The sequence below is a fragment of the Platichthys flesus genome, chromosome 6, assembly GCF_949316205.1.
Source record: "Platichthys flesus chromosome 6, fPlaFle2.1, whole genome shotgun sequence".
Lineage (NCBI taxonomy): Eukaryota > Metazoa > Chordata > Actinopteri > Pleuronectiformes > Pleuronectidae > Platichthys > Platichthys flesus.
The window spans coordinates 17,013,812-17,023,731 of record NC_084950.1 but is presented as its reverse complement, the minus strand read 5'-3'; the positions used below and the strand labels follow the sequence as shown (position 1 = coordinate 17,023,731).

The 9,920-nt window shown below is 40.4% G+C and overlaps 1 protein-coding gene across 1 annotated transcript; it reads right to left on the bottom strand.

Annotated features, from left to right (window-relative positions):
* Nucleotides 1-1,507: 1,507 nt before the first annotated feature.
* asb13b (ankyrin repeat and SOCS box containing 13b) lies at nt 1,508-9,384 on the bottom strand. Its single transcript, XM_062390469.1, has 6 exons — nt 9,189-9,384; nt 6,708-6,907; nt 6,455-6,605; nt 5,764-5,898; nt 4,148-4,339; nt 1,508-3,281 (listed from the first exon to the last, which is right to left on the bottom strand). The coding sequence occupies exons 1-6, from the start codon at nt 9,229-9,231 to the stop codon at nt 3,124-3,126; spliced, it is 879 nt and encodes a 292-aa protein (XP_062246453.1). The 5' UTR covers nt 9,232-9,384; the 3' UTR covers nt 1,508-3,123.
* Nucleotides 9,385-9,920: the final 536 nt, after the last annotated feature.

Below are 9,920 nucleotides of genomic sequence, written 5' to 3'. Positions count from 1 at the left end.
TAAAGCAAAGCGTTGTTGAAACCATCTTCCTCACATTTAGTTTTTTGCTGAAATACAACACTATTGAATGTGTGGTTTGAAGAAGCTAATTGCAGAGCTCAATGCAGTTTCTCTGTTTGATTTGAGTTAAACTAAAAGCTACGCTTCCTGTATAACAGGTATTTGTCTCCACTGTCCCGTTGCCATGGCCCCTTATGCTTCCTCTTTGTGGAGTAGCCGGTTTCAACTTTTCAATTCTCAAACTGTTTTATGTTCCAATGTGACAGTTTGAATGTTGTTGTGTTTGTGTATCTTCCTGTGTTCTTGACAGCTACAGTATCAATGTAAATAGATTGACTCTGTTTGTTTCAATACAATGCATGTGACTCAGCAGGTAGAGCAGGTTGAACATTTATATCAGGATTTGACCTCTGGCTCCTCCTGTCCACATGTCTGCATGTCCTTGAGGAGGACGTAAAGGCCCCTGTACTGGCTCCTCCTGTCCACATGTCTGCATGTCCTTGAGGAGGACGTAAAGGCCCCTGTACTGGCTCCTCCTGTCCACATGTCTGCATGTCCTTGAGTTGGACATTGAGTTCCCTTTACATTATGCAATCATGTCTGAGACTTAAGTTTGCAATTGTAAGAAGAAAAACTTGGAAAATATCTTTGGCTGTCAATCAAAAGGGTGGATGGTCATCTCTGCACTGATTATAGACACACTGCAGCAAAACTCCCAGTGTCAGAAATGGAGGGTCAAAGTCTCATACAGCTTAAATACCATTTTAAATAAAGTCAAGGAACCAACAACCCTCAATTGAGCTTGAGTAAAGCAACACGTCAACTTCCTCCTTCTAGAACTCAGTTTAAAAAAAAACATGTGTCAGCACCTTGGCTAAGGCTTGTATATACTTTTTGGCACTTATTATGGGTTTCTTCCATCATGACAAAATTGACATCCTGTAACGAACAAGGCCTTCATTGCACAATCTGACATCAGTCTTACACAATCGTTGTCCTGGAGAGAAACTTCGGTCAGTTCAGTGACAAATTTTCCCAACAAATTCCCATACAAAATAATTCCAATGTGTTTATAGGACATACACACACTTCAGTCTAACTCCATACAATCTTCACTGATATGGTCTGACTCTATAAAGTAAACCAAGGACAGGGACACCTTTAAGACTGTAAGTCTGCTGTGCAGATTTCTCATCAGTTTTGATCAGACTAAAAGGTTTGAGTGATGTTTATTTTTTACTCCTGAACTGAATCCCTGATCTTCCTGTTTATCCAGCTCCTCTCCAATCGGTTTTAATTGGTTCGTCCTTAGGTCAAGCCCCAGCCATCCACAAAAGTTAATTTAAACCGGTTCAGATCAAAAAGACAGAATAACAACATAGAAAACATAACCTCCTTAGTGAAGGTAATCATTTCAATACAAGATAAAAATTAATCAGCAGAAAATTTACTGATTTTAAATTCAAAATGTTAAAGTTGAAATACATTAAAATACACAAAATCAAAATAGTTTTGGTCTGTTTATTTACACAAATTGAATAAAGGTAAAACCACATTATTTACAAATATCCATGAAAAATAAATACTCCCTGAATATATACAAATAAATACAATCCTAGTGAGACCACTTCAAGTTCCCTCAAGGTGGAACAAAGTTTTACAGGATCTATGTGGACTTACATTCAAGTTTCCTTGGTCTAGATGAGCAAGACAAGTACAAGCTGCTTTGCTTCAACCTTCATTAGGCAATATTAAATACTTACATCAAAAGCTGCCTAACATGTGCTCCCCTGTTGTGGCTGATTTATTACACAGTTTAGTTGTAGGTGAGCTGATCTATGATGGAACTGACACGTTGTTCTATTAAAGGTGTAGTTTGTTCTGGCGTAACAAGTACGAAGAGCTGATATGAGAGTCGGTGTTTGAGGGACAGTGTGCCTACACCTGTATGTTTACCGTTGATGTGCATGGCCTTCACCGGCCAGTTGATATGATCTTGAGGCTGTTCAACTTTCCTTACCTCTCAAAACCACCATTAGCAGCCAGTTTACAACTTCTTGGAAAGCATGATACTTGATGTAAATAACAGGTGAGATGTTAGACCAGAGGTGAAGGTGAAAAAGTATCAGACTTCACATTAACTTGGTGGACAGATAACTCGACTCCAGGGAAATGTTAGTGTAGCTAAGGCGTAACTTTCGAATGCGCCTTGGAGGTGGGACCAATGGCTGATGCTCCACTCCTTGGATTGGTCCCTTGAAGAAGCAAGGCCCCTACCTTATCGCTGATCTTCCCCCCTGCCCTTTCTGCAGCACCTGTAAAATCCGTTGTCCATGTATACCGTTGCTGTCGACACAATCCTACATCTTGTCTATGTACTATTTACTCGTGTTAAGGGCCTTATAGAAGTGGCTGGCTCATTGCACCTCTTTTTCTCAAACTCCCGACATTTCCCGGACATATTATTGATGATTCTCCCGCAAAGAGAGGCGTAAGTAGATCACAGATAGGCAAATCACTGGAGTATTCAAAACGTCCAATCAAAGGAGGTGAGTATCTGCCACTGTCCAAAGTTAAAAAATTCAGCTTGACGAGACAGCGACCGTCGGGTGATGTTGAGAGGTTGGTAGCGTTCGGGGTAGGGTGAGTTCCTTCTCATCTCAGCCGCATGCTTGTGGAACCGCAGTTGGTTACGTGGAGCAGAAATACTTTAAAACAAGTTTGTCTTTCAACTTGTTGATACTGTTCCCTGCACTCCTATCATATGCAGGGGTGTGGTTTGTACTTGTGTGAATGTTGAGTGTGTTTTGTTAGTTGGCAGTGGTTTGCATTCAGAATTGTCATAATACTGTATCCTGATGAGCTGATGGTGTGTCATGGCTCTTTCCTTTGATTTTTACCATTAACATATCTGCTAATGTAACATTATTACTGATAGTTAGGATGGATCAACAGCCTAATGAATTCTCTATGCACCTACAAGTCTGGCAGTATTCAGATATTTTATCTGTGCTGCTCTTCAGCCACCACCAACATCCTGTCATATGACTTCCTTAAGAGAGAGATCCACAGCAGACTTAACATGTCTGCATTTAATCTCCTCAGAGCTGGATCCCAAGTTTCTCAAAGTGATAGAAGTTCATTAACTGGAGGTGGTGTGTAAGAAAGAAATCGTATGATGCGATTGGGCAGGCCCAGCTGGGAAACCACCTCACGTGCTCTTGTGCCGAGAGTCCTCCTCACCTTCACTCTGCTGATCTGCTGGAGACTGAGGGGAGTATCTGAGGCAGAGAAAACAAGAGAAGCTATTTAATTTGTACAGCTGCTCTCAGGCCCCGTGCACTATCATCCTACTATCATCATCTTGTACCCAAGACCCATTTAGGGCATATTTGAGAAGTGGTCTGGGACGCACGTGGCCACATTCTTTCAGCTGTGTGAACCCAAAGGAGTCATAGTCAGATGACTTCCTCTGGTGTGACGTCCACGGCAGTTTCAAAATCAACCACATGTAGAGTTGGTTAGAGTAGAGTTTTCCACACAGTGACATATTTGTGACCACCACCACTACTTTAACATGGACATTCAACCATATATTGATTTTCTATTTTTTCATTCGCGCCCTGGGCCACACTGGGTGTATGAACGGCGCTTGTGTGTCACAGAAAGTCTTACTTTTCATTTACGGCGCCATGTTATCAGTTTAGAGCCACGTGTCTCAGGCGTCTGAGCACTGCTGCTCTTCTAGGGGTCCCACCTATTTTTCTCTACCTATAACACTATTTCTTTAGTGTTTCTGTAAACCGAATCCATTCATTTGTTTAACAAGGTCTTTATTATTATTGTAAGACCAGAACATCTTCATACCTTAATGTCCTTGCATTTCGCTGAGTACATTACACAAAACAGTAATAAAAATACATGTGGGTTTGCATGTAGAGCAGGGAGGTAAGATCTGATCACATGTGGTCTCTGAAGTCACATGGGGAGAAACATTGTAATGCCATGTGTGAAGTGACAAACTTAAAGCTGTGCACTTGTGATCGTGTCACTGGAGACGGAGGTTATTACCATTTCTGAACAGGGCCACTGATGTTACCGTACATAGAGACATTAAGATATGCAGACTGTGGGTAAACAAACTTACTCTCGTAGAACTCAATGCAGCGGTAACAGGGAGATCCCAGACTGGTGTAGTTGATGGGTTTTTTGTTCAGGTTGTCCCTGGCATACACGTTCCCCCCAAATTCCACAAGTAGCTCAATTAAGTCAACGTTCTTTGTTTTGGCTGCGTGATGAAGGGCAGTCTCATGTAGCTTAGCAGCATTAACGTTTGTCCCTAAGGGAAAGAAAAAAACAGAATGGCATGAGTCAGAATTAAATGATCTATAAGTGTCATAATAACTTTATATAATTTATGGTACAGAGGAAAACCAACCTTGAACAAAATCTCCCTCATGTGAAATATAGATGTGCTGAGACGTGTTAACAAGTTGAGTAAAATCAGGCCCTAAGTTTGAATAACTTTGACAAATAATAGGCACAAAAACAGTCAGACCGAAAGTAAACAGCAAACATGCTCCATCCCTTCACTGTCCTACTGTGAATCTCTACACTAGTCTTAAAGGGATAGTTCACCCAAAAAATTATCATTCACTCATTACAAACAATTGGAAAAATAAATAACATGCTGCTTCAAACTGCTCGTGTGTTGTCATCGAAGTGTTCACAAGTCTCGCCATTCATATTCAACTCGAAAACCAAGGTAATTTCCACCGTGTTTTAAGCCTAAAATTCCACCAGAACTGGTTAAGCAAGCAGACAATTGCATTTCCTACGGTCCTTGAAAGCGTCTATATGTCTGGAGATAGGTCACTAATATCTTCATTTGTATTGGATTCTGCTCCAAAGCGGGTTTCCCCTGAAACTCCAGAAGTGTTTTGTGACCTCAAACACTTCACCCCCCCCCCCTCCATCGGCATAGTGATGAGTAGATAATGGGTGAATTATCATTTTTTGGTGAACTTTCCCTTTAACGGTTAGCAACGCTGTTGGTTTCCAGATTTATATAGTTTCCTATCCTTACAAAAATAGGGCAATTTTAAATTGTAAAATAACTATTAATATAGTCAAACAGCTAAAAAATGTTATTCACAGATATTCAGAGATATCAATGAAGACAAAATCAAGTTGATTTTGTTGGGGTAATTATCCGAATACTGTAATATCATGATGTAGATGTAACATTTACAGTTTTTTAAAAAGTGACAGATTGTGTAATAAATGGAGCGACGCTGGCGAGCTCGTTCAGGCTGCCAACTCGAGCTGCACTGCGCCAATCATCTGACATTCATCATGTGACATACCTGACTCTCTACAATTATCTATAATACACACCCACCTTATCAGGTGTTTGTCTATTTAAGCAGAGAGACATTTTCCATCATCCCCTTTGCTCACACTGCTGCTGCAGTATTGCTACCAGTTGCTGCAGCCCCCCCACCACCCACCTGTAGGCTCCAACGCGGGGTTACAAGCATTTGCTAATCACTCCCATCATTCCTGTGTAATCTTATGGGGGAGTGACTTAGCTCGGAGCCTAGAGGCCAAACCCTAAACATGTTCTATTGGTTTGAGCGTGAGTTGTTTGACTGAAATGTATTTAAAATATATTAACAGTGAGATTAATTAACTTGATGTAAACATATTGTTACATTTAATTCTACTCACTTGTGGTTTGCAGAGAATAAAAAATGTACTGACCTGCACTGAGGAGAACTTTGGCGCAGTCGTAGTGCTGCCTGGCACAGGCTACATGAAGCGGTGTCCCGTAGTGGCAGTCGTGGGCCTCCATGAAAGCTCCTTGATCAATCATGAGCTGAACACAATCTGAATTACCTTTGGTGAGAGAAAGGACAAATTTATTTTATTTAGTACAAAATGAAATGTCTCTCTGAGCACAGAAAGGTTAGGAGATACTTCTTTCCTGTGGGCTTGAACGGTGGCTGTGAACTGATTTGTCCTTCAAAGAGCACAGGAGCTGTTTTTAGCTTGAATAGATTTTGGCTGAAGTTCCACCTTAGTGGATTCTCCTTACCAGTCCACAGCCTGTCCACAAATTATTTTAAATATGAATCAAGAGCTCAATAGTCATCGCTTCTGATATTGTACTGAGCTTCCTCTGTTCAGCTTTGTCTCTACCCCTAGGGCCATTTTCTAAATTTGCGATTAAATCATATAGTTTAAACTGGAAATTAATCAAAAATCAATGGATAACTTTGTGTGATTAAGACTTACCTTAACTATTCTAATTTATTTCAGAACGTTATGAACATTTTCCAAAAACAAAGGAAAACCATTTTGCCTGTGACACCAGTGAAGCAAATACATGTCGATGCACAGATTCATGCTACAAAGTACATTCCTGTCTGACGTTGTACATAACATGACGCACCTCCCATACACGCCTCGTGAAGAGGTGAGAAGGTAAACAGCTGAGGGTTAACTGTTGCTCCATACTCCAACAATAGCTTGACACAGTCAAGGCTTCCAGCAGCACAGGCATCACACAGTGGAGTGCTACCGTCGATGTTGCGGGCATCGACCTGTCGGACACAGAGGTATAACAAAGTCGTAGATACAATCAGTCTATCGTGCTCTGATGAGCTAAGACATTCACATGACTCAATTCTGGTGGAACTGTTCACCTGTGCACCAGCGCCCAGCAGCAGCCGGACACATTGGGTCTGGCCCTGTATGCATGCCTCATGCAGCGGCGTGATGGAGTCAATAGCCACGATGTTTACTGCTGCCCCTCCCTCGATCAGCTGCTGCAGCTGCAGCGCCCTGCCCTGTGCGGCGGCCTCATGCACAGCTGACCGGTCGGTCCAGAATCCAAGGCCGTGAGCTGCAAACATGTGACACAAACAAAAAACTGAGCCTGTTTATGTTAATTAACCTTTCTAGGTGTATGGGTTTTGGGTGCATTAAATCTTCTCTCCAAGTTCAAATTTATTTAGTCACTTCAATTTTTGAGCCAATTGCTGGCACGAGAGAAGAGTTTCAGTAACTCACGATGTAATTCAGTTCATATTACATCGTAAGAGGTGTACTAATGTGTTGTATTACATTGTAAGAAAACACAATGGCTGCTTTACAATTTACAACTTCCTGCTGCAATTTTTTCCACAACCGTTTCCAATTAATCCAGAATACGTTAATTTGAACCAGGCCTGATGCACCCATGAAGTTTTCGAGTTTGTTCAAGCCGTCGAAAAAGCCGTCAGCTTTGCTTCGACCTCATCGTATCTCTCCTGAGTCGTCTATGTTTCACCGAGCTAGATATTGAGGTCATTACTGAAACATTTCTCTCGTACCAGCAATTCAAAGAGCTCCAGGTTTTGATTTAGCAGATTCTCTTTCTCCTGAGTTCTGATTCCCCCGCTCACGTGGCTCTAGAACTTTGGTGTTAATCTGCCACCTTTTCCTAATTTTTCATTCTCGCCACTTCCTAACTGGGCTCCTGATAGTCATTCTACATTACATTACATTACATGTCATTTTTTTTTACATGATGAACATTTCTTTCATCTTGTGCAGTTATTGTTTGCTTTCTCTTTATTGTCCATTGCCCTCAGTACTGCAAGGTACAGCAGAAACATATAGAACATTGGTCAAAAATGACCTGTAATTTTTCATGCATGGCTCTGTGTTTCTTTGCTATATTGTCTTATAGCTTATCCTTTCATCTTCATTTAGGAGACACACCCACAACTCCAGCTTGATCATGTAAATGTAGAACATAGTCTAGGTCCTCAGCATCTGAGATTACGGAGACAGTCCGGTTTTTCATTCAGCATCTTTATGACCATTTCAACTCAACCGCAAGTCTGAAACAATTGCAACCAGATATGGTAAGCTAGCCAGAAAGAAGCTAAATAGCTAACAGCTAGTAAGTAATGTACATATTTCTCTTTTTCACTGGTAATGGATTGTAAAATTAGACTGTTATGCATCAGATGTGCAAAGTAGTGAATAAAGTATGTGTATGGGTCATTTTTGACCCATGTGTGTCAAAGTGATGTACAAATACAAAATTTGGGATTGTTTATAACAAAGTAAGAAAGGAAAAAGGAAGGTAATGATTTGTGCTAATCAAAAACAAGATATTTAATGAATACTTAAAATACGTTAATTTCAAACATATAGCGAAGAAACACTCATGCATGAAATAAAACAGGAAATGAATACGAGTAATTTCCCCCCCATGTTGTGCCTTAGAAGGCTCTATTATCGCAGACATATTTGTATTCAAAAAGTATCAAAGGAAAAATGAAACTAGGGAATGTGATGATTGTTCTGTTGATTATACACAGGAACCAGACAGACATCATTGACGGCTGACTTTCGCGAGCCCCGCCTTTATTGTTCTCCTTGCAACATTAACATGTCAAAGGTTCCTACCCACACCTGATACTGCAACGATCCTAGACTAAGATCCAAGTTAATTGAGGAATACCGGAAATACTGAATGATGAAAATTCTTTCACTGCAAATATATAGAAAATTAAAAATTAGCTGGGTCACTTCTGACCCATGTTCCGTAAGCCTCTTTTAACAACTTTAATTCGATTTACTTTAAATTATATTATATTGTAAGGAGTGTGTCATTGTGTTGGGTTACACTGTAAGGATAATTTGTTATCATGTTGAATCATAATATAAGGCTCATCTGTTATTGTGTTGTATTACATTGTAAGTATCATCTGTTATTGTGTTGTAATATAATTTAGGATAATTTAGTATTGTGTGTTAATATAAGGATCATGTGATATTGTGCTTTAGTATGATATCAGGGTCATTTGTTATTGTGTTGAATTACACGTTTCTGCTTCCTTTGCCCTGTGATAACAATCTCTGGATAAATGAAGTCTGTAACTTCTGCTGTTGAAACTACAAACTGTATGTCAAATTATGCAAAAGGTACTTCAGAGCCCACTGGCCTCACTCACGAGCTTCCAGCTTTGTGCCCTGCTCTCCTTTTATTTACCAACACTTGTTTTCTGACGTTGAGCTCGATATCTACAGCGACTCGCAGCTACTCACCATGAAATGAAAGCTACATGAACCCGCTCTGTGACATCACAGCTACCACTGTTAGCGTTGGTCACCGGCTCTAAGCTACTTACCGATTTCTCCGTACAAGGACGGTCTGACCCGGGTGACATCCATTTCATGTTACTGCACCTCTCCTCCGTGAACCGCGTAGATTCCGCTAAACGTGAAAGTCATGTCGGAGCAGATGAATAATGACAGAGGGGATATCATCACTACAATAACACGCTGGGCAGACGAGGGGCTGAGGTGTAGTCCTGAAACAGACAAATGGTGTGGAACTCTGGGTAATGTAGGCGACTGACAAGCAGGAAGTCTCCTGCAGTCAAGTTAAATAACTGATTTATAGAATAGAAAATACACAGAAACACTTCCCAGCAAGGCATGGGAAAATTAATTCAACTTATAAAACTACTTTTCTTATTTATTGACTTTTTTCTATTCAGCTTGATCATACTTACAGAAATTATATTATAGTTTTACGCTAGCTTGTTAACCTGTAACAATAAAGCTCTTATATTTCTTTTAATGCATCTACATACAGTATGTGTTCCAGCAGCAACATTTGATATGGTGAGGACAAGCCATTTTTGCTGACCTTTAAAAAAATGTTGTGGTTTAGGTTAAATGCCTGGTTAAGTCAGGGGTGTGATGTCTCTGTTAAAATAAACATTTGGTTAAGATTTTGGGACTGTGCTCAGAACCTCTTCAATGTTGACTCAACAGTCAACATTAAAGTCAACTGGTTGGAAGTGAGAGAAAAAAAGTGATCTATCCTGTTGTGCAATATTTATCAGAGATGACGC

Excerpts from the sequence above, each read along its gene's own strand:
- asb13b (XM_062390469.1), bottom strand. The coding sequence starts at position 9,231 with ATGGATGTCACCCGGGTCAGACCGTCCTTGTACGGAGAAATCG. Across the intron at positions 4,340-5,763 it reads CAAAGTTCTCCTCAGTGCAG|GGACAAACGTTAATGCTGCT; the intron begins GTCAGTACATTT and ends TCTTTCCCTTAG. Across the intron at positions 3,282-4,147 it reads CTGCATTGAGTTCTACGAGA|ATACTCCCCTCAGTCTCCAG; the intron begins GTAAGTTTGTTT and ends TCTCTGCCTCAG.